The sequence below is a fragment of the Filicampus tigris genome, chromosome 18 (genome assembly GCF_054856515.1).
Source record: "Filicampus tigris isolate MCC_2025a chromosome 18, RoL_Ftig_1.0, whole genome shotgun sequence".
NCBI lineage: Eukaryota > Metazoa > Chordata > Actinopteri > Syngnathiformes > Syngnathidae > Filicampus > Filicampus tigris.
Genome location: NC_141234.1, coordinates 10,061,229 through 10,085,836, shown reverse-complemented (window position 1 = coordinate 10,085,836; position 24,608 = coordinate 10,061,229). Strand labels below are relative to the sequence as shown.

Genomic DNA, 24,608 nt, shown 5'->3' with positions numbered 1-24,608 from the left:
CTGTTGACACAACATGAGAGGTGTCCAGGCCGGTCCACCCCATACTGTAGATGTTTATGGAGGACCATTTTGAGTGCTGAGCATCTCCAAAAAGAAGTCTGATCAGTGTTGCATTGTTATTTTTTTGTAACTACTTTGTACAACTCATTAGAAGAATACAATAGACAGTGCAATTTGGTTTGGCACACAACATGCGTAACTACTCAGTCCTTAGAATCCATTGCGCAATTGCTGGTGTATTTAAAGTTGTAGAGGTAATGTTGTGAATGCGAATCGAAATTGTTGTCAAAAAGGGCTAGTTTACTCTGAGATAAAGATCTGGTTAAAGCTTTGTGAGTTCCCAACCCATAATGAGCAAATTGACAGTTTTTGGCCCAGTCCAAAATCTATACAAGCAGTTGACTCCGCATTTTGAATCTTACCTTGCTACACTGATTTTTATCTATTGGCATTCACCTCACTTTTCCCTGCAATTGCGTGCAACGAGTCCAGGGTGTAGCCTGCTCCTCGCCTAAAGTTAGCTTGTCGTGACAGTACGATTTACTGTGTAGTCCAAAAAGTTACATGTTACTGTCAAGTAAACATTCTGAGTTGATCATTCTCTCCAGAAGAGGGCGCAAGTGCTCTACTGAGCTCTCATGCTTCAAGGCAAACTCAGCCAATTGGCAGAGTTGCAACTTCTTCACGCATCAAGTGAGCTGCATAATGTATTAATCATGTGACGTGTTTGTTTATTCCCTGACTATTGTGACCTCTTATTTCCACTTGATATCCTGTTACAATTTTTCATTTGCTCAAGTTCACAAACATAGACATAGAAATGTGGTATTCCAGCACACTAGTCATACAAATAATGGTGGACTTGTTCGGGGTAATATTTATTTGATTTGATTTTATTTTTTATTTTTTATTTTTTCCTCCCTCAATTCAAACTGCATGCGTATCACGTATGTAATTAAAAAGAGATGTGATTTTCATCAAGCTGTATCGGTGGTTTGGCCTTAAAACTGAAACTGTTGTAAGTTGTTGTTTGTGGTTAGCAGTTTGTATCGCAACTTTGATCGTTGATTTTGCATCTAATTTTACTTTACAACCCATCCAAGACAGAAGGAAGAATTTGAGCAGGCACACCCAGTGGAGACTTGAGCAGATAGGCTCATTGTTCGAAAAACATCAACAAATAATCAACTGTCTTGAGTCAATCTTATCTCAAAACAAGTTTGGGTTCAGGTGGACCAGTCAGCCATGTTCCGCTCATATAATGGTTTTATAGTAACACCAACATTTTTAATAATGATGATCTATTTTGTTCAATGTAAATATTCTTCATAATTTCCCTCCAAAAAATTCAATAGACAATTCAAAGAAAATTTGCTTTAATCTCTCTTTTTCACCGTTTTTCAAACTTTTGGATGCTTTCACGCCGAACATCTATACACTTGTTGTCGCTAGTCTCGTTTCTTTGCAGTTTTGCCTGTGCCACTTCCCAACTGGAAATTTACAATTTCATGTTTGACTCTAATTAGAAGAATTAAATGGTTAAATTAAAGTGACTAAGCTAGGACAGGAAAGTCATACATAAGTACATACATATACAGTACATACAGATTTTTTTTGTCCATACTACAAGGACAATGGCCCCTAACCTAAAATTTTAGGAGTAGAAAATTAGGGGAGCACTGTAAAGTGACACTGTAAATGTTCACATTTCCACACATTTTTACTACATTATTAATAGATGGGCTGAAGTGTAGAGCAAGAGTTCGCCAGCAACAATAAATATTCAAGAGTAATTTAAAAAAATAAAATAAGATTTTTTTTATTTTTTTTTTAATTACTGGGCATACATGCGTGAGGAGATAAAAAAAAAAAAAAGTCGACTTGCTCAGTCTCAAATTACAGGGGAAAATTGCCAACATTTAGGGGCAGTCTGGAGCCATGATACATAAAGTACATTACCAAGCGAGTAATTTAGTGAATTACTTTTTAGTGTTAGCTAATTTTAACCTTTGTTTAGGGAGGAGCAGTTGTAATGCTTGGAATGAAGCTCGTTGGCTCGTTTTATCATATAAAGTCTGTTGGAATAGTTTTCAGCCCTATGTTAAGGCATTCCTTTCAAAGTAATCTTGTTTGAAGTTTTTCAATTAAACCCCTAACAATGGCTTGAAACAACAACGTATATAAAAGTATGATTTGTTTACTTGGACTTTACGTGACCAAATTGAAAAATCAAATGAAGATAAGTTAAGCTTGGCTATGGACCGTGTCCAATATTTTAGATGTTTAATTCCATGAGGAAATTATTTTAGGATGTCCTTAAAAAGCCCTTCCATTATCATATAGCCGGTAGTTTAGCAGTAATGTAGTCTGTACGTAAACACCCCATTACGTTACAGCCATCACATGAGATTCAGGAAGAGAATTGCACTAGTATTTAATATGGGAAAATATGTTTTCACAGGTGTCTTTTAAATCAGATGAACCAGTTCTGTCCTTATGTACAGTTTATTATTGTTATTATTATTATTATTATTATTATAGAAATGGACTGGATTAGTGCACAAATACTGTTCAGTATTCTGTAGTGACATGATCTTATTTTTAGTCCTTTATTCTAACTATATCACAGTCTTAGATTGTAAATAACACAGATAAGGGGGTAGGTATAGATATTCAGAGCATACCTCTTTTACAAGCATTGCTAGCATTTGCTATTGATGTATTCTGACTGTTTGCTTCTCCTTCATAGGCTCGAGATTTGAGCTACTCTGAGACAGATCTCAATAAGCCCAACAAATTTTCCACATTTTCCTTCAGTCTGCTGAAAAAGCGGAAGAAGAAGAAAGACGAGAGTCTATCTAGAAGTACTTTTGGTCTCCATAGCCCTGATATTGAAGAGCATGATGAGGTAGGTAACATTAGTTTCTCAGCATCAGATTTTTCTGAAAAACCGTTAAACTGTATTTGTTAGGTAATTGATTACTGGCGACTTGAGTTTTCCTTAAGTCATCCTTTCACCAGATGATAGCAAACCCACTAAACTAAGTTGTAGTAGTATTAATTTGATACAAAGTTATTCACTCGATTGTTTTGTGATCCTTTCATAGAGAAACACAGACCTCAGTCAGATGGTGGATGGTCAGGTCAACAGAAAAGCAATGCTCAGCGTGTCTCAGCCGGCGCTCGACAGCAATGAAACCTTTGACATCCCTTCTCCTCCCTCTTTGCATTCAAAACTGGTGAAATCATATATGGCTCTCTCACAACAAACACCTATCACTCGGACCGCCAAACCAGGACTTCAGGAACATCCAACAAATGACTCAGACCTCCCTTTGCAAGATAAAGGTCAAAACTCACCAACTGCAGTTATTCCTGTTCAATCAGGGAAAGAAAACGTCCCTGTGGGTGACAACCAATCCGAAAGCAATTATACGTCTGTGTGGATGACCTCTGCTTCAAACTCTGCAGAGACGGAGTCTCGGCCAAACCAGCCTCCTTTGCTGGATGCTTCATATCAGCTTCCTGATGGAGTAGTCAACGACGGCAACTTAGCCGAGGAACGCAATGTTCTCCATCAATCTAACACCGACATCTTTATCACTCAGCCCAGCAGCGCTCCACTATCCTCTCATGAAATGAATGTCCTAGACTCACTTGACCCAAATGGTGTACACTCATTCACTCATAATGAAGCTGATACTACTGAGCCCGTTCCTTACACAGAATCTTCTTTGGTCCAACAAGATGTCTTATTTCCTCACACTGAAACTTCAGAGAGTGCCACCAAAACATTGTCAACAAGCAATCATAAGATCAGTCTCCCCGTCAACCAAGACGTAGTTTATGGAGCTTTGTACGAGTCGTTGTTCCCCCGAAGTTTCACCTCTGAAATACTGTCTTCACTACCGACAAGTCATTCTGATACCACCTACGAGACCAGAACTGTTACCAAATCAGAACCGCTTACGGTTGAAACATCCTCACATTTTCAGAAAGAAACATGCACTTACTCCTGTCTCTCAACTTCAAGTGACACCAGTCGAAATGATACTTTCAGTGTTTACAAGGAGCTGCCCTCCCACCAGAGGTCTTACTCTTGCAATGCTCCGACTACCTCTCAGGATCTAACAAACCTTGAGATCCCCCCCAGCTATCGACCTTCCTCTTCCCCTTTCTCTACCTCTTCTTCTTCTGAACAACTTCACAAGAGTCCTTATTCAGTCAGCGCCAATGCAGGCATCAAACTAAACAATGTCGGTCTATATGAAGGAACAATCACTTCAGTCCCTTTGGCTTTGAACTCTACCCTTCCTGTTTCTGACTACGTAACAACCCAAGGGACGGACACTCAGGTTACAGACTCCAAAAGAAGGGCCATCCTCGTAAAAGAGGTAATCGCGGACGGGAAGAGTAGTGATTGTGGACTTTCCTCTTCTAAACCAAATGAAGCGTCTACAGCAATAGATTTTATGGGGAAAATGGATGCAGATAAAGACCTTGTTTCTTCTCCTTCTCCTCCTGGACACATAGAAACGTATTCTATGCCATGCAGCCCACTGTATCTGAGCGTAGGATCAGATGATGGGAGCACCATGGACATCTATTTCAGCGCAGAGGAGGACAACGCGGATAGTTTGGATGAGCAGAAACACATGATGAACATGATCGAAGGAGAACGTTTCGTGGGTCTGTCAAAGGTCAGCAACTTGGGGAATGTGCCACTGAAAAACGAGACGATCGAGAAAACAGAACATTTTGCGCGAGTTAATATCGAGAGTGAGGGAAGCAAAAGAGCCAAGAAGGAAATACAAGAGAGAGATGATATGCAAAAATTACTAAGAGGTCAGGGAGAAGAATTTCAAGTGCCGGTAAATGGTAGAACTGAGTTTCTTAAAGCTGAAGATGGAAGTATTGAGGAGTTTGTCGCCCAGGTACTGCCACAGATAAAAGAACAGGAGTTACTGGCCACACCGGTTCTGCAGGCGAAAACACCGATGGTATGCGAGTTTGCTGCACCCTCCAGTAACAGGCAGGGGGAAGGGGCATATGAAACCTGGATCAAGGTCACTGAAAAGGCAGAACCGCTTAATGAAGAGAAGCAGCCCTTAAGTGATGAGATCTATCTGCCAGAGAGAGATACGCAAAGTGCTCGATATTTGCTTCAGAACAACACAAGACTGGAAGATAACGACTTAAGCATATATGAACTTCAAGAGACAGAGGAGAAACGTTTACCTATTGCAGATACAATTAAAAACGAAAAACAGGAAGAGGCATATGACAAAAGTACCAATTCAACATGTGCCGACGTCGTCTCGACCATATCAACACACAGCGCTGCGCTGCAATCGGACGCCACTACAACTGAACACAATAGGCTTACACAGGAGAGTGAGTGGGTGGATACAATTACTCAGAGCGCAGGAAACGGCGCACAGCAAGACTTGGTGGCATTTGAGCTGTCAGACCTTAAAGCAGACACACACCATCCTAATAGGGAAGCTACAGAGGAAGTTTTTGGGAGAGAGGAGCATCTACCACAAGTACAAGCTGACCTTAAACAACGGTAAGTGTAAAAAATTAAAGAATAAAACTAAAAACAAGAACAGATTGCCATTGTGTCCAGCCAGGTTTTAGGAATCTTATTGAGAAATCGTTAGTTGTTCTTGAGCAAATTTGTGTGAACGGCAGCTTGTTGCATACATTTCGAATTTGTTTCCATTTACAACATGTAGCTGAAGGGAAAGTCCTCCACCTGCAATGATCCCGTCTATGTAAAGAGATATACTGTACATTTGGAGTCAAGACAACGAGCCATGTGTGGCCTACTTTCTCAGCTTACCGCGTAGTTACTTGATAAGAGCCATAAATACGTCCACGTTTCCTGTCGTAAAAGGGAATGATCAATATTTTGAATCTGTGGAGTTTGACCACATTGTTCTTGCACCATGTGTCAACCACAATAGCTCCGATAATTGCATGAAAATGCGCACATGAAGCACACATGATGCACAGTATGAGTTTGGTATTGATATTTATTACATATTGTATTATGTTAGCCGTGCCAAGGAAGTTATGTTTTAATCACAGCCTGTTAGCATGATTGCACAGAAGTTACTGCAACCAATTCTAATACTGGGATATTAAAAGAGCAAGAACCTTGTATCGTGGCTGTTAATGATTATAAAAGTAGCGAGTCGGCCCGTTTATTTCTTTCACTTTTGTTAACATTGAGATTTTTTTTTTTTTAATTTCTTGTCTTCGATGTCGTTGTGTTGGGTTTGGAATATAATTTTGGTTGGAAATACCCATTCTGCACTTTTTTTGTATAGCTATCTAATTCAGTGGTTCTCAACTGTAGTCACACTGGAGCCTGCATCTTCCTATTGTTACAAAGTCACGACTCATTTTCTCAAAGTTTTTTTGGTTTATAAATATCGTCAAAAGGCACATTGATAGCTATGATGTCTGCTAGCCAAAAGGCTAAGCTGCATTGTGTTTGTTTACAGAGTAGCTGGTGACTAGAAAACAAGTGAGTAATTTCCTGACGCTTACTCAATATTGTATGGTGTGTAAGTTTACAGTATGTGGGAACTTGGCATAACTATGTTTTGAAAGAAAAAATTAATCCAAAACACATGAATTGTGACTAGCTGTCCGCGACTTTTGGTTCCGGACCCACCAGCTGATAATCACTGTTCTAGTTGGTCAAAAATGCCTGGCAGATATGACGGTGGGATTTTTCATTTTTTGATATGTAAATAAGCTTTGCTCTGATTGGATCACTGTTCTCCTTAAATTGAATATGGAAATCAGCTTTGATCTAATTGGTAGCATACTCTATGTCTTTGTCTTGTTGGGGCCAAGCGGTCATAACAAATTCGCTTTTTAATCATTTGATGTTGGCTCTTACGATAATTGTGAAACAAAATTCACCAAGTTTTGGATTTCTCGACAACTATAATAATAGGGAAGGTGATCTGGTACTGAAATTATGAGTATTGTATCTACGTGACAACACCGAAATCTGATCCACTCATTTTGTGTTTTTTATCTACTATTGCATACAATCCAGATATCACATAGGCTAGGATCACACTGCAGGTCCGAATGCTCAGTTCAGATTTTTGGGGAAAATCGGATTTTTGTGTGTGGGTGTGTGTAAGCGTTCACATTACATTATAAATACGACCTCGGCTGTCTTGTGTATGCACATATGCGTCCCCAAAGTGATGTGACGACGTCACTCACGACGTAGTGTCTCCCAAAGTAAATGTGGTCCAACGTGTTGGGGCATTTCTACAGTGAGTTAGAAATACAGGATTTGGGGATTAGTTGGATTTTAAAGGCATATGCCCTTTAATTTTGCTGTGAATAATGACAGAAAAATCTGTGAATAATGACAAAAAAGTCCCAATTTAGCAGGTTGTTTTGTTTGTAAAGCACAATTTTAAAAGGAGGGAATGAAGCCAAGAGAGCTTGTCCAAGATTCCACTGCCTTAAGAAAATAACATCAAATATAAATTAGTGGATAGACTCAATATGTGGAAAAATTAAATAAAATCAAGTAATAGAGGCAACCTGTAAAGAAAACATGAATGCAGAGTAGGGATTTCATTACAATAACAGACAAGGGAAAAAGAATATGAAGACTCATGACAAGGGTAGATAGGTAGATGCTGATAGATGATAGATAGATGCTGTGTAGGAGGAGATTGATCTCAAAGATTTATCCAAGTCTCAAAGATTTATCCAAGTCATTCCGAATTTTTGGGCCTCTAAATATAATACTGACCTGATGACAAGTTGTAACCATGTATAGTACCGGTCAAAAGTTTGGAAACGCCTTCCAATTCAAATGGTCTCAAACATATTGAGAGGAAGAGAAATTCAAGCTATTAACTTTTGAAAATGCACAGCTATGAACTGAAAGTCATTCCAAGTCATAAAACATAATCCGCATCATTAAACTGAGGGTGCCTACTTTGGCCAATCTAAAATGTATTTTGGTTTGAATAACTTTAGTAAATGATTCCTTACGTGTTGCTGCATAGTTGACTTCAGTATTTGGGAAGGTATTTCCAAACTTTTGACTGGTGCTGTATAGTGAAATGTATGTTGCATGATTAGCATCATTTCATGCATACATGCAGAGGTGGCAAACGTACTCATGCTGGAAGTACAGAAAGAAGACTCTGGTAGGAATTTCTTACTTTTGTGTCCTGTCATTGGAGGAAAAATACAAAAAAGTACAGAACTGTTCCTAAGTGCAAAAGTAAGAAGTTACTCTCAAATATATACACTACCTGTCTTGATAACTTGTCGTCACAATGGCAGAAAAAAAAAAAAGTTTTGCTCTTTTATTTTCTTGTGTAGTTCTCATACTGAGAATAAAACAAATCCCTACGCACAGCTTTTTCTGCAAGATACATTCTAATACAATTAGAACTTAACTGAAAACACGCCAGGTTTTTGATTTATCCATATGTATTTTTTCAGATTCGAGTTTTTGTACGTCATTCTTGTGGTTTTTGGACTGGATTCAAGACAACATATTTGCTGCAAATGTTTTTTGGAGCCAACAGTATTAAGCAATCTTTTAAATGATGCGGCAGATAGGGAATAGTTGCCAAATCTCTTGTGTCATCATTGCTAATGCTCCTTGGTTCACATTCCTCCAAGACACAGCGGTCCCTGTTTTTCTCTGACTTTATAAATCCTCAAAATCTCAATTAATAAATCAATCAAAATATCAACCGTGGTTTACTTGAGCTCTCTCCAATCAAGCTTTTTTTATGTTATGTCATCCAAGGATGTCAAAATGAAAAATAAAAAGATGATTGTCTACTTTGACTAAGTATTAGAAAGTACCAATAAATCCAGACAAATGTATAAGTACAAATACCTGAAAAATCCACTTGAGGACTCTAACAAAGTATTTGTACTTTGTTACTTCCCACCACTGCATACATGTGACTGACTGAGCTGCAATTGTACTGTATTTTAGCGCCACATGATGTCAGCAAATACTTGACTTTTCACTTGAACGAGTTCATAGATTCACAAGCGCCAGAAAAAAGGGGGAATGGTTAGGGCTTGTCAGAAGCTGACAACAAAACACCTGAAATTGGTGATTGTAAAAAGAGTTATTTAGATGTGAGTTTTTAAAAAGTAGCACTTGCTCAAAGTGCTAATCTTAGTTGAAAGACAAAAGTGCCCTGCCCCAGCCAACACACCATACAGGTTTCACCTGTAGCAGAGTCATGAGGTTAAAATGAGGAATTATACTCACAAACTTCTATACAGGGAGTTCCATCAATCCAATTAAAAATAATCCCAGATGATTCTGAGAGCATATTATAGACAAGAATAATATTCAGATTTACGTACACACCGGCAGTATAACCAATTGGGAATGCGGGAGCAAACTTCACGAAAAGCCCTGATGCGGATGCAAAAACATGGACTTGCGAACAACATTCCATCTTACCTCCCATATTAAGGTAAAATGTATTTTTTAAAAATCATTAGAAATATAATATTTATATATGATATTTATAATGAATATCAGTTTTCATGGTCTTCGGAGATGTTCTATTATTTTGGTTATTTGGCTACAAAGGCTACAAAAATATCACCCCAATCATGTCAGATTTGCTTGTGTAAAAATCCTCCCAAAATGATGCAGTGCTGTTCCCCACAACTGCAAACTACAACCACATTTATAAATAAATTGCCAGGAAACGGGATGTCATGCTGTGCTTTACTGTACTTTTTGGGTTCAATACCTCATCTCATAAGTTTAGTATGGAATTTTGGAATGCTTAAAATCCATAATCTGTCACCAATGGATTTGTTTTTTATCTTTGGTGTCATCCGTGGTGGTTACATCGGTTCTTAATCCCAACACAACGTTGTGTACCAGCCTACTTTAGACATGAATGGAATGACAACTTTGCTGAGAATTCCTACCCATGTGTCAAGCCACACCTTTACTTTCCAGAAGCCATCTTGGCAAAAGCTTGAAACTGGTTTTGGTTTGTTCTGCTGACGCGTTAGTGTTTTGAATTTGCGACAAAGTTCAGCTTGATGTGATAAATACGCCAGCTAACCAGTATAGCCGTTCTTCACTCATTCGCCAAAAACAATGAATTCGATCAGCTTGTAGGATCTAATGCGATCTATTTAAAAATCAGTACAAGTCAATATAAACATACTGTAGTCATTGGTGCACATATCTTGAGTCTCTAAAATCTCTAGATAAGTGTTAGTCATTGCACACATTCCTAAAAGGTACTTCCACATCCTGCTACTGAAAGAAAAACAATGTCCATCTTTTCATTGCTTCTTCAAAGCTCTTTCAAAACTGTATGACATGCCAAATATGTAGACGAGGCTTGTAGTCTTTACAAAAGGGCAGCCATTTTAGATCATTTATTTACACATACACATACGGTATATAGAGATATAAACATACTGCATAAAGATCTATATGTATCTGTTAATGCATTTGGTTGCTATTTAGCTTATTTTTATTTACTGTAGCTACTGTAACGTTTTTTCCATTTTATTTTTTTCTACTTGTTTCTTCCAGATCCCCCACGGCATCTTGTGAAACCATTAATGCAAACAATCCCAAGACACCCGCAGACCAAGAACCTGATGACAAAATGAATTCAGGCTACAGTAGCCTGAGCTCCACCCTCTCCATGAAAAATTCGCCTCCAGATAAACTGGATGAATCTAGATTCCGTAAAGTATCCCTGGTGCATGACAATACGTCCAAACAGGATGTAGTGGATTTCAGCAGAATGGAGTCAAATGGAACAACCCTTGGCACAAAACACAGCTGGCAAAATTCATTTGATGGTGGATCCCGATTTATGTCTAAAGAAGAGCCATATTTGTCTGGTGGTCAGAGTTACAGACTGTCTGACACCTCCTCAAGCACCTTCTCCTCCTCTGTTCTCCCCGAGGCCACGTCATACAGCTACAGCAGCCAAAGCGATCTTGGCAGACAGCCAAAAGGTTAGTGGGGAGGAGTTGTTTCTTTTTTTTTTTGTTTTTTTTTTTTCTCTCAGGTGGGAGGTGTCTGCTGCACCTGCAGGTGAAAGAGAGGGATGGTGGGAGGGAGAGGCAGAGAGAATTAAGTCATGCCAGGACTCACAACCACCTTCTGTTTCAGCCTTTTCCGCAGACGACACAGACGCATCCTGTTTTACTGGTGTGTTTAAAGCCACGCTCGTGGAGCTCGACGACCCAGCGGCTCCCGTCTCCACGCCCCCGGCCTCCCCCGACGTTGACTGCAACCAGTTCGACATGGACAACCTGGTGGATACCCTCAAGAGCATGGGGCCCTCGTTGAGGCCGAGAAGCATGGGACTGCGCGGGCCGGCCACGGTCCCCGTCTCCGCCTTGCCGCCCATAGTTGAAGATGCCCCCAGCCCTGGCAGCTCTGACATCGCAAGTCCCATAAAGAGGATGGAGGCCAGCACTGCTCCCGAGGCCCTGAATGGAATTTACGCGCTACCCGCTGATCTGGGCCTGAAGAGAAACACCACCAGAGACACACGCTCGCCCTTGGAGTTAATGAAGAAGGTATGACATTTTTGTAGTGGGTGTAAGCATCTTTGTTACTTTCACAATCAAATCAAAAATCACATCTGGTGCCTTAAGATAACCGTGCTATGTCAGTTGCATTTATTTTTAGATAACTAATACAAGATCAGAAATATTACCAGCACTGTCAATATGATTCAGTTAAGTTCTCTGCCATTCAACTACAACCACTATTAAAGCATAATGTTGAATTAAGATCTCCCTGACAGTGGCATTACAGATGGAGGATTTGTATCGTATGAAAGACATTTGACAGGTGTAACTTATAGCGGTGCCTTTTTTTGGGGGGGGCAAACTCACACAACAATCATATTGTAGAATATCCTCGATACCACAAAGTTAATATAATATATTGGAGTGAATATATTGTATATTCAGGAGAGGTGCATCACCTTTAGAGAAAAACAAATCAGCTGGCTAAATCAGTTATGTTAAAGGCAAAAGGAATGCCCAGTCATTTAATAGTCCCTGAAGGGAAGCTCCATGTCTCACATATTGCTGCTTCAAGAGGTGAATGCTGTTTATTATTTTTCCATGTTTTACCATTTAACAGCAGGAGCAGTCTGGAACAAGAGACATGCCGCTCAGAGCATCTGCCACCAAAAGTATTCTCATGAGGACATCCTCCGATGCTTCAGATGAGCACAAATCCCTCAATGGAAGCGCAAACCAGCAGTCATCAAACTCTCGTCTAGACAACAGCGTCATCTTTGGAAGTTTCAAAGCCTCCTCTGTGGATCAAACGCAGGAAAACAGCAAGTACCATCGCTCAGTGTTCCGCTCCGGCTCGCTCCCCGATTTGGGCTCTTCCAATCTTCTGAAGGAGTTCAGCGAAGCCAACACCACGACGGACTCATCGTCTCGATTTGAACGCTTATCTTTCCTCATGAGTTCCCCCCCGTCCCAATCCAGTTTCTCGAGCTCAGCTGACGACCTCAAGCCTCGCAGAAGTCTTCCCCTACAACAGAACATCACATCGTCAGCCTCTAGCGGCAGCGCCACTCGGCTTCTCAGTCCCACCAGTTCTTTGGAAAACCACCGGCTGTTCCCCACCACAGAGTCCGCCTCCTCCTACTCAAAGTTTGGCCAGACAGTGGGCCAGGGAATTGGTACGAGTTCACTGAGTAACCCTATTCTGCAGAGGAGCTTCAGTCACGATTCCATTTCAATGGGAACTCAACAGAATTCGCTGATCAACAACAACCTGCTCAGAGCACCTCCAATCCCCAAAACTGAACCAGAGAGGAATATAAAGTACCGAGCCTTTCCCGATGCTTATGTGAGTATCGCCACGTATTCGTGTTTGGTTGACACACTAACTCACTGACCTCATGACATGATTAGTCATTTACATAAGACAAATACTTTTAAAACACGGAGTCCTTGGACAAAAGGCTAAATAGTGGTCGTCTGCGCACCAAGTCAAGAGAAGGTAAACCGATACACAGTAACATTTAGTTTTATTTGTGCCATCAACTGTTTTGAGCAGGTGTGCTGCATACCTGCCGTCCTTTGTGCAGCACCTTGCCATTGCAATTATAAAAGAAAAAAAAAAAACAAACAATAGGTTGACTTTTACTGTAGGCGAGGCAGGTGACATCAGACGTGGGTTGTTGGGGCAAAAACGCCACGACCCCTTTTGCCGCACGGTAACATGCGCCATTCGCATGACGCCCAAGTTCCAGTTACTCTGACTGAATTGTCATTCAAACTTTGCATGACTTGCAACGGACTGAACAGCGATCGCTGAGAGTGGCAAGATTCCAGAAGAAGGGCGTGCATTAAGACTTGTATGCACGAGTTCTTGCCTGAAAGCTGTCACAGGCATCATCTTCAAATGATTCCTATCGGTATGTCCACACGTATCTTGCTGAGGAGTTGTGTGAGGTGTTTTGATATCGCGAACGCAACGTGTGAGAAATCCCTGAGCAAATGGTTGGAGAAACTGTTACAAGTGGCCAAACCAGATTCTCTGATCAGACTTAATATCCCATTTGCACAAAAAGGAGTGTCAGCTTCTGCTCTCTCGGTAGGTGTCACAAGCATAGTGCACAGTTGCCACTGGTAGTTTTTATAGCAATGTTTGCACAAGTTAAGTCAACAACATCTGCATCTAAGGCCTGAAGAGTGGCCGCATTTAGAGTGGAGCAACATATCAGTATTGGTATGCTCCACTGATGAAATGGAGGAATCTTAATAACGACAATCTAATAAGCCTGAAGCCCGTGTGTGTGTGGTACACGGTGTTGCACGTACACAAAGTACTTTAATAGCCTCTATTACCTCACCAGATGATTACTGGTAACCACCCACACGCACATGTGTTTGGTCGGGTTTGAGATATTAAGTGACGACGGCGATGCTTTGTGGCTTTCATACATATATGGCAGCTTTTAGGATTTGGGGAGTGATGCCATATACTGTGTGGAGAGACGTCAGGTAAACCACCTAGTAGTACAGTTAAGTTGAGTTAAGATCAATATGGTATGATTTGAATTGTTGAACACAGATCTGGCCACATTTTATTGTCACAGCACATTCCAATACGTGGGGGGAAAATATATGGAACATCTTTACATGACACTAAGCAAGGCATAAACTAAATTAGTTTTGCGCGTTTCATGTTTTTGGTTTGGTCGAGAGTGCCTTGGTGCAAATGCCTGCGGATCTTAATTTTCGAGGCTCGTTGTGGGTGTTTAATTTGGCAGACGGGTCTCCACTAATTCGGGCGGCCTGATACAGCAGAAGGAGTGTCTTAGACATGCGCCTGGCGGAGTCAAATTTGGTGGTAGAAAATCAATCCAAACAAGCTGTGGGCAATTAATTTTGCAAAAGGGCCACATGAAAAAACAGAACACTTGCTGAGGGCCAAGCAAGACAACTTGCTAATCTTCAGAGGTGGGAATTCCGTCAAACTGACGGACTGGTCCGCCCGTTTTGCTGACGATTGAGGAATGACAGGACACCTTTTAAAATAGACGGACTGACAATTGACAGAAGTGGGTTTTCATCCGTCAATGTAATCGTCACTAACCGAGTCCGTGAGTGACTGTCCGTCAGTCCGTCACTGGCGGACGCCCATTTTTCTGAGTTTTTTTTGGGGGGGGGACCAACTGATGGACCAATGGACTTCTGACGGACTAACTGACGGATTAAAATGACGGACTGACGGACTGACTGACTGACGATTACAATTCAGTTCGGCACGAAAAATGACGGACTGGCGAATGACGGACGGGTACCCCGGCCACTGAGGGATGATGAATGACGCACCAGCAAAATTGAGTAAAATGCCCACCTCTGCTCATCTCATCTTCGTTCTAGATCAATTTTAATGACGAAAAGCCTTTTCTTTTTAACCAATCAAATACTCCGTGTGTAGCTATGATACATTATTATAATTAGGAAATACAAATTAATGTTAAAATTATATCTTTACACTTTTTTTTTTTTTTTTTTTGCTTTTCATTCAAAATTCTAACAATTTTGTGCACCAACTGCCAACTCATATTAGCCAAGTGGAAAGTATAATATTGTTGAAAGTGACTTATAATGCACTCAATACATACGATCTATGAAATTGTAGATTTGTGTACATTATCATCAGGCCACCATGCAGGAATTAGTGTTGCTAACATTACGACCACTGTTGCCATTTTGCTAGTCTCTCTTCGGCAAAGTAGTTGCTAGAGGGTTTGAAAAGTCACTAAATAAGGCAAAAACGCTTCTTAATTGGTAACACTGCAGACAAGTCGCAGCTCTTGCCCGCAACCTCGCTTGTACGAAGATCCACACGTGCGCATGAACTAAAAGCACAACTTTCAACATAAAAGCAAATGAAAAAAAAAAATAGCTCATCCAAAAGATGAGCATGTCAGCCAAGCCCTGGATTTGTAAGCAATACCTTCCTCGGCCAAAATGTACGCCTGTATAAAAGTGAACAAGGATGCGATTTATGGCTTCGTCCTCCTCCTGTGTGTACGAAAGGAAAGTGGTGCATGCTGGGAAAGCAGCACTTGTTGTATCATGACTGATACTGCAGCTTGCCAAAGCATTAGGAAGATTACATTCTGCCAACGTCTTCATGCATTTAAACCATCAGTGACACAGCTGGCTTGAGGGCACACGACTTCTCTCTTCTTTCTATCGCCAATGTTCTCTCCACGCTCCGCACCCATTTCAGCTATCTGTCTTGGTCTGAAGGCCACACCCCGACTTTTGTGTTTGCATTGCTCTCGTTAATATTTGATGAAGTAGACCTGACATCTGACAAAAATGATCACCTGTTTCGCCAGATGATTTTTCATTTGGTTTGTTCAGTAGGTAAAAGTTGACATTCATTTATGCTGTAATTGCACATTCCGCTTATATGGGAGAGGTTTTCTGGCAGCCCGGAAGAAAATGACTCTTTTATTTGTTTTGTTTTTCTTTGATGGGCATAATAGCTTGCATATGGGCGTTAAATGCTGCATTAGATTACACTGTACAGTTGTATTAACTTAATAGGTCACATTCATGAGAAAAAAGCACTTTCACAACACTGTTTATTTTTCCGGGATATTTAACCAGACATTGTCAAAAGCAAAACAGTGGAAAAAAATTTTTTTTAATGTGCAATCCATTTGAAATTTACATTTTACATTTAAAATAAGAATAACAAGTACATTCACAATATATACAACACCAGGCCATAGATCTCATGCTCTACAAAGAGAGCAAGGCACTTTTGAGCGATGAACCTTGCAGTTTTATGTATATGAATGAGTAAAATGTTCCATTAGTCCTTCCATAGTTCAAATTACATTCCCAGGGTAGAATATTCCTATATTCAATGTTTTCTCTTTCAATGGATTTGTGGTGTGTAATTATTAGCACATCCGCCGCACAATTCTGAGGTAGAGAGTTTGAATCCGCGTTCCGGCTTTCCCGTGCGGAGCTAGTATGTCATCCCATACAGAGCTTTGTGGGTTTTCTCCAGGTATTTAGACGTCCTACACACCTGTTAAAATGATCAGGATCGTTATAAGGCTTCTCAAGAGTTTGCTGATGAGCTGATCATTTTAACAGGTGCGAGGAATGGAAAACCTGCAGGACAGGTGCCCTCGAGGACCGGAGTTGGTGACCCCTGCTCTAAAATCCCCCTCATAGGTTTGAGTTTGAATGGTTGTTCGTCGACAGGATGTGCCTTGGCGCATCTTGCCCAAATTCAGCTGGGATATAACCAGTATAAAAAAAAACGGAAAGATGAATATTTACAGCATGTCACTTTTATTATCTGGTTTGTATCATTTGTTGTGGCTCACATTGCATGATGCCAAAAGTTAATGATGACCTTTAATGCTTGATCTAATATTCAACGGCCTTAAAGAATACAATGTTCAGTAAAAGTAAGAGCCTTTGGTTTTTACACGGAATAACTTGAGTGATGCCCGATACCAAATAGACACACACACAAAAATGCACATCAAGCAAGGACATTGGACTTATCTAAACATTCCACAAGCATATGAGGGGCAATGTGTCAACAGTGTAATTTGCTGTGACTTCATTCGTTGTTGTTTCAGTGTGCTGCAAGCAAACATGCACTCTTATTATCAGTGCGCATAACACTGCGAGGCATCAGGTTAAACAGGTACAGATTAATGAATACTTGTCTGTCAAAAGAGCTGTGGTAATGGAGAAAAAAAAAAAAATTCCTTTTAACACCGATGCCTTTGAACTTCTTCAATAGGGCGACTTGTCATTTCATCCGGTTCACATGAATAAAAACACAGCTAAGGTATAAAGATAATACGAGAGCCCTGCAAAAAGAATATGTTCACATATTTTCTATGGTGTTTGTATAATATGTGTCAGAAGTTCTTGGTCAATAATAATGATTACTGGAATTGTATATATTTATTTGTAGCTGACCCCCTGCAATGATAAAGGGGTGGTGAAATCGACATTTAAAAACTTCAAGGTTTTCTTTTTGCTTTCATCCCCTTCATGTATTGTGATGTCGAAAAAAAATCCAGACACTCTGGTTCGCTAGTGTGGCCGGAAATTGAGGACTGGACATTAATAAATGCTCATGTGAATTACATGCAACAAAAAGGCTTAATTTTGTTCACTATAGTTGATGATTGATTCTGTTTTTGATCGAGGCTAATAGATCTGTATGTTTTACCCATAGCTCACCAAAGAAAAGGAACATGGAAAGCTCAACCCTCGTCCTGGGAAGGTGAGTCTCGACACACATCACCGGCTTTAGTAGGTGAATGTCTGCCTTAGACTGAGTGTGCAAGTCCACGTTGTACGCTGACAAGCTGTTAATCTCCATCTGAAAGCAAATGACGGCACCAGTCAAAAACTTTCTACTGTGCAATCAGAAGAGTCACATGGCGGTAAGGTGGCTGAATTGAGAGGACCGAGCGAGGGTGTAGTCATGCAGTCGTTATGAACTTTTTAAAAGCATCTTAACATGACTTAATACTTAGATGGCTTATTTGATTTACAAGATATTTGTTCCATTATAACCATTTTAAAGAATATGGTACAGTTCGCCATGGCAATGTCTTGTAATTAAAGAGACTTTGTAATTATAGGTTGTGCCTTTTGTTCAAGGGAAAGTTAAGATATAATATTGACTTTTACATTTTGACATCTCTGAATATAGGCAAACTGTGATTGTAATTTGGGTGCATTTTTTTTTTGTGCAGATGTATATTTTTGACCGGCCAGGCATGTGTGGCCAGAGGATCGAGTTGCGCAGTGATGTTGCTGACGCCACGTCTTGGGATCTGCAGGAGACCATCTCCATCAGGGTGGTCAGAGGAGGGTAAGAGACCAATTAGACTCTTTCAAGCAGAATCCCAGCTTGGTGCCTATATGCACCTTTAAATACCACTGAAGTGTATCTTTACGTAAACCAGCCAACAAACATCTGTTCAATCTTTTCCTCATGCCAAGTGCAAATTGCCTTGCGAAAGCTGATGTCAACTCCACACCTTGTTTCCCTAAAAATTTGAATTATGTAGTCATTCTTTCTCACTAAACCCTTATTTCCGGGTGTGCTGAGGTTGTGTAAAACTGTTCATCCACATGCCTTCAATAGTTAACACACCCACATGAAAATTAAAGATGCACACTGACGATTTGGAAATGGAAACCAACATATCCTTTGAAGGTCTATTCTGCTAGATCAAGTACGGTTCCGCACTTGCACACGAAACTGACAGGTCCCCGACTCCTCTCTAGATGGGTGCTGTATGAGAAACGCAACTTTAAAGGAGAGAAGGTCGCCCTGGATGAGGGAGATATCGAGCTCACCTGCCCTTTTCAGCAACCGGAGGAGGAGGCGGAGCAGCAAATGAATGGACAGAAAGTGGCTGAAGAGCAAAAGGGCGAAGAGAACGGAGAAACAAGCGAGGGACAGACTAAAGCAAAACCAGCCAAGAAGTTCATCATCGGATCTGTTCGAAGAGCAGTGAGGGTAAGAGGAAGTCATGTCACACTCTGTGCTTTGTCTTTGGAAATCTTGTATTGTATTGTATTGTAATGTATTGCTGTAAAATGATGCTGCTCTGTGCTAAAAACATGCATTTGTGCCAGGTGCGACTGTTTAATATGTAGGATGTACTAGTGACATCTAGTGGTAAGGTCAACCTCTTCACCAGCAAGCTGTGGAACTGAAAGTGGCCTCTGTTGTGCTTGTATAATGTAATTTCGAATATACAGCCAGCTCCTTAAAAAAAAAAAAAAAAAACGTTTACGGAAGTTATTTTTAATACATATATGGTGTTACGGTACATATATGGTCGTACGGGTTGCATGTGATTCTTTTACCACTAGATGTCACTAGGTAAGGTCAACCTCTTCACCAGCAAGCTGTGGAACTGAAAGTGGCCTATGTTGTGCTTTTATAATGTAATTATGAATATACAGCCAGTTCCTTTAAAAAAAACAAAAAAAAAAAAAACGTTTACGGAAGTTATTTTTAATACATATATGGTCGTACGGGTTGCATGTGATTCTTTTACCACTAGATGTCACTAGGTAAGGTCAACCTCTTCACCAGCAAGCTGTGGAACTGAAAATGGCCTCTGTTGTGCTTGTATAATGTAATTTTGAATATACAGCCAGTTCCTTAAAAAAAAAAAAACGTTTACGGAAGTTATTTTTAATACATATATGGTTGTACGGGTTGCATGCCATTCATTTAACGTGAATGAAAACCTCTCACCCTCTAGGACTACAGTGTCCCTGAAATCAGTCTATTCCCAGAGGAGAATGCAGAAGGTAAAAAAGTCATCTTCAGAGATACATCAGAGGATGCTAGAATATTTGGATTCCCCATCAAGGCTAATTCCATCATCATTAATGCTGGACTGTGAGTAATGAAGCATTTCCTTGGACCAAAAAAAAAAAAGGAAGTAATGTGTCGCAGGGTGATGATTTTAGTTTGATTTCTGGTTTTACACAGGTGGCTGGTATTTTCCAAACCCTTTTTCGAGGGCTCGCCGCGTGTGTTGGAGGTCGGGGGCTATTCCAATCCTGCGTCATGGGGTGTAGAGCAACCATATGTGGGGTCTTTGCATCCACTCAAAGTAGTAAGTGACACATACAAGCAAGTCCACTTTTTTTTTTTAATTAGTTTTTACACAATGTGATGCATGGGCAGTAATAATTGGCACTCCATTTTTTTTTTTTTTTTTTTTTTACCCGTAGGGGGAACCAAGAGTGGAAAACATAAGTGAACCAAAGGTAAGACATTCAATTCAATGTTATCGGAAGGAACCTTAACATAAGCACAGAGACCAAATCGAACACTATTTGTCTACAGATTGAGATTTACGAAAGGTCGTATTTCACTGGCAAATCAAGGACGCTCACCTCTAACATGAGAGATTTCATGACGCGGATAGACAGGCAGCAGGGCGCCTTCATGTACTCCGTGGGCTCCCTCAAAGTGCACGGAGGAATGTGAGTGCTGCTTTCAAATGTTTGTGAGCCTCAGAAGCATCGTTCTCATCATCACACTACGTTTGCTGTATGTCTTTTAACCTGTGTTTGCGTTCATGTAGCTGGGTGGGCTACGAGAAGGAGGGATATAGAGGTCACCAGTACCTGCTGGAGGAGGGCGAGTACCACGACTGGAGGGTGTGGGGAGGCTGCAACTCGGAGCTGCGCTCCGTTAGGGTCCTACAAGCTGTAAGTTGGCAGGGATGTTCATTTTTGACTCCTTTTTTCTCATAAACGAGTTTTAATTTTGAATTAATTTATTTTAATGGCTTGTAAGGTTGTTGGTATTTTCCAAAGGTGGAGAAGTACTAAACTATTTTATTCAAGTAAAAGGTTTTCTTTTTCCAGGCGATTTTTTTTTTTTTCTTTCAGTAAAAAAAAAAAAAAAGTAAGAGACTAAAACCAAACAAAAATATACTCAAGTAAAATGTGGAGTGTGGTTTGAGCACAACTTGCGGTACCCTGGCTCGCTCTTGTGGCTCGTGAAAGAATCACTGAATTAAATGCAGATATAATTGACAACATTTAAAACGTGAAATAAATTCAGATATATTCAAATGAAGCTTGCTATGCATGCCCCGCGTGTACATTTTTTTTAATCCTATATTGTACTTTTTTTTAAAATTACTTTCCCTTTTTAAGCACAGTTCAGTTTCAGTTTAACTTTTAATTAAGTTTGCATTACATCTTTATCAACCGTTTAGACATGTTCAGTGCAATAATTAGAATTGAATGAATAAGTAGCATTTTTCTTTCACTATATTTAAGCAGTGTTAATATTCAAACCATGCATACTGTTAATAGTGGGTTTACAATAATATACAGGAATAAAAGCTTTGCTTCATTTTTTAATGACAATTCGGGCTTAGTATGTGACTGTATTTTAGTATTGCCATTAGAGTGGTACGGTACTTGGAGAGCTGAGTATTTTTAGGTGGTATTTGGTGTAAAGTCTCTTATGGTTCTGTAGGACTTCAGCGACCCCTTAATGGTGATGTTCGAGCAGCCGGAGGAGGAGGACGGTGCCGTTAGCCAAGAGGAGAACACCTTTGAGGTGACGGAGGCCATTCCGGATGTTGAGCTGTTTGACTACAAGGTTAACACCCGTTCCATCCAAGTATTCAGTGGATTGTAAGTCAAAACAAAAAGTTCTCTGCTAATGATGTAGAACACATGATCATTCAGTCATTTTGTTGACTTGCCACCTGCCAGGTGGGTAGCCTACTCCCACGTGGACTTCTCTGGTAACCAGTACATCCTAGAGAAAGGCTTCTATTGTAATAGTGCTGACTGGGGTTCCCGTGACACTCGCATCTGCTCTGTGCAGCCAGTTCGCTTGGTGAGGCCACCGAGAAAATGATTGGATGTAAGTGTAATGTGGTGATGAATATTGATTTTTACATGGTTGGCTTTTAGGCTCCGGCTGATGGTAACAGGACCAGAAATGAGGTGTGTATTTTAGGTTTTCAATTTATTTTGAATAACCAGACTATTAGTGTGCTGATTGTATTTGACAACTCAAGCTCAACTCAAAAACTTGATGAGACCATTCAACACGTTGTTCTCAATGTCTGAAATATAATTTAGGCAGTAAATTAATTTGAAAACCGGACCGAACGGTCCCTGTTTTTATCCAACCGCCATGGATCTTGTATCTCAATTTGCCTTTCTCAGATACTATTGTACTCTGAGCCGGACTACAAGGGCAAGTGCCTTATCTTCAACTATAAACAGGAGGCTGCAACAGAAGATTTCCAGACCATGTCCTGCAGAGTTGTTGGAGGAAGGTGAGGGATTTCAAACCCATCACGATGTGCACAAAAAGAATCTGTGGTGTATAAAACTAAATGAATCTTTTTTTTTTTTTTTTTCCAGCTGGGTTCTCTATGAGAATAAAGACTTTTCGGGGACCATGTATGTCTTGTCAGAAGGAGGCTATAGCACATTAATAAGCATGGGCTGCACACCAAGCACCTTCATCCGCTCCGTCAAGGCTGTGGCAATGGTTGGATACGTTTACATTCAAACATGTATTTGATCTTTTCTGGCTCTCAAGCTCCATCTCTCTTTGTGCAGAGTTTCTCAGTTCCTTCCATCTCATTGTTTGGACTGGAAGGTTTGGAGGGCAGGGAGATAGCAACAGACTCTGAGCTTGTCAACATGGTAGGGGAGGGCTTCAATGACCACATCCTTTCAGTCAGAGTTAACAGTGGCTGGTAAGTTCCTGTGTGTGTGTGTGTACAAATGTAGATTAGGGAAAACTGTCTTTTTTTTTTTTTTTTTTAAACTAAAAACCTGGGACGGGAAAATACCATTTTAACATCTAACTTGTCAAATCACAACAAGTTGCCTTTCTGCTTTCCAGCTGGGTGCTATGTGAATTTAGCAACTATAGGGGGCGCCAGTTCCTTTTGGAGCCTATGGAAATCACTAACTGGCCCAAGTTCAGCTCTGTGCAGACTGTTGGCTCAATGTATCCAGTCAAACAGGTCTGTCAGCAAGTCACCTTATAGTTCCACATGACATGTCGGCCGTCATACTGGCGCACGTGTTGTCGGGAGAATTGTAATTCATATCCGTAGAAAAATAGAAGATTATCCCTATAATGTGCTTAACTTCACTCTAAAAGAGAGTTGTTGACCCAGTTCTATCAAAACCGTTGTAAGTGCTTTTTCCTTACCAAATATCTACACGGGTGTAATTCTAGTTCAATGCTGTGATATTTTGCAGAAGCGCCACTTTTTCCGCATCAGAAATGCAGACAGCCATCACCTCATGTCCATCCAGGGCGGGGTGGAAGAGATGAAGTCCGGACGGGTGGTCGTCACACCAGAGGCGGAGCCCATGAGTGACATCTGGTTCTATCAGGATGGACTAATCAAGAATAAGGTAGTGATTTGAATGTGCACCTTGATTCAAATATCATTTGGTAGTTATGTTATTGACTCATGCATAGAGCTTCACCGATATTTTTTCTGTTTTGTGTAGCTTTCCCCCGTCATGAGCCTTCAAGTGATGGGCAATGTTGAGTCAGGAGCCAAATTGATTTTATGGAACGAGACCAGGCAGCCTTCTCAGACTTGGATGGCCCAGATGAGAGGACGACTCAGCAGCATTACATTCTCCGGAATGGTCATTGATGTCAAAGGTGTGAACAGAAACATTTCGACTTAAATGTCAAATGTTCAAACATATGCTTTTATTTAACATAGTTGCATTGAATTTTTTTTTTTTTTTTTCAGGTGGTCAAAGCTATGACAAGGACCATGTGGTGATTATGCCAGAGAATGACGAGAGGTTAAGTCAACAGTGGGAGATTGTGTTGATCAATTAAGCTGTCACAGACATATTGCTCACTTTGGCAAAGCAGTCCCTTACATAACTTCTTTATTAATTTAATCAAATCCCACTCTATTTATCATATCTCTCGCCAAAGAATATTCTATACTGTATTTGTGTTATATATGTATACGGAGTACGGGAAGAAGTATTCACACATAACTTGGGAGGGTAAGTTTCAGACTTTACTTTTCTGATGCCTGCAGTTTACCATCACACACCCCACTAAAGTTTTTTTTTGTTTTTTTTACACACATATATACATATATACAGAGTCAACTGATGCTTGAAATGGAAAGTTGATGGATAAAGCCAAAGAATATATGGTATGCAAAATATTTTAAAGCTATTTTTATATTGTATCAAATGTTTTATGGTGTTCCTCATGTCTATGCAGTATGCTAGTACGTGGGATGTGTATGTCTGTTTCTAGAATTGTTTGCTAGTGAGAAATATATATAGATATAGATATAGATATATATAGATATAATATATCTATATATAGATATAATATATATATATATATATATATATATATATATATATATATATATATATATATATATATATATATATATATATATATATATATATATATATATATATATATATATATATATATATATATATATATATATATATAT

General features: G+C 40.0%; 1 protein-coding gene across 1 annotated transcript in view; it reads left to right on the top strand.

Moving 5' to 3' along the window:
* crybg2 (crystallin beta-gamma domain containing 2) overlaps positions 1–24,491 on the top strand; it is a 30,006-nt gene extending 5,515 nt beyond the window's left edge. Inside the window, exons 3-25 of the mRNA XM_086014771.1 lie at positions 2,750–2,908; positions 3,108–5,569; positions 10,598–11,031; positions 11,189–11,601; positions 12,176–12,901; positions 17,798–17,845; positions 18,324–18,442; positions 18,862–19,096; positions 19,854–19,993; positions 20,087–20,213; positions 20,332–20,367; positions 20,447–20,586; positions 20,688–20,814; positions 21,596–21,756; positions 21,838–21,964; positions 22,042–22,074; positions 22,300–22,412; positions 22,501–22,630; positions 22,702–22,841; positions 22,991–23,114; positions 23,356–23,514; positions 23,614–23,773; positions 23,868–24,491. Of these exons, the coding sequence (XP_085870897.1) occupies positions 2,750–2,908; positions 3,108–5,569; positions 10,598–11,031; positions 11,189–11,601; positions 12,176–12,901; positions 17,798–17,845; positions 18,324–18,442; positions 18,862–19,096; positions 19,854–19,993; positions 20,087–20,213; positions 20,332–20,367; positions 20,447–20,586; positions 20,688–20,814; positions 21,596–21,756; positions 21,838–21,964; positions 22,042–22,074; positions 22,300–22,412; positions 22,501–22,630; positions 22,702–22,841; positions 22,991–23,114; positions 23,356–23,514; positions 23,614–23,773; positions 23,868–23,959 (6,405 nt within the window). The 3' untranslated portion in view covers positions 23,960–24,491. The remainder of the gene's footprint in view (positions 1–2,749; positions 2,909–3,107; positions 5,570–10,597; positions 11,032–11,188; positions 11,602–12,175; positions 12,902–17,797; positions 17,846–18,323; positions 18,443–18,861; positions 19,097–19,853; positions 19,994–20,086; positions 20,214–20,331; positions 20,368–20,446; positions 20,587–20,687; positions 20,815–21,595; positions 21,757–21,837; positions 21,965–22,041; positions 22,075–22,299; positions 22,413–22,500; positions 22,631–22,701; positions 22,842–22,990; positions 23,115–23,355; positions 23,515–23,613; positions 23,774–23,867) is intronic.
* The last annotated feature ends 117 nt before the right edge of the window (positions 24,492–24,608 follow it).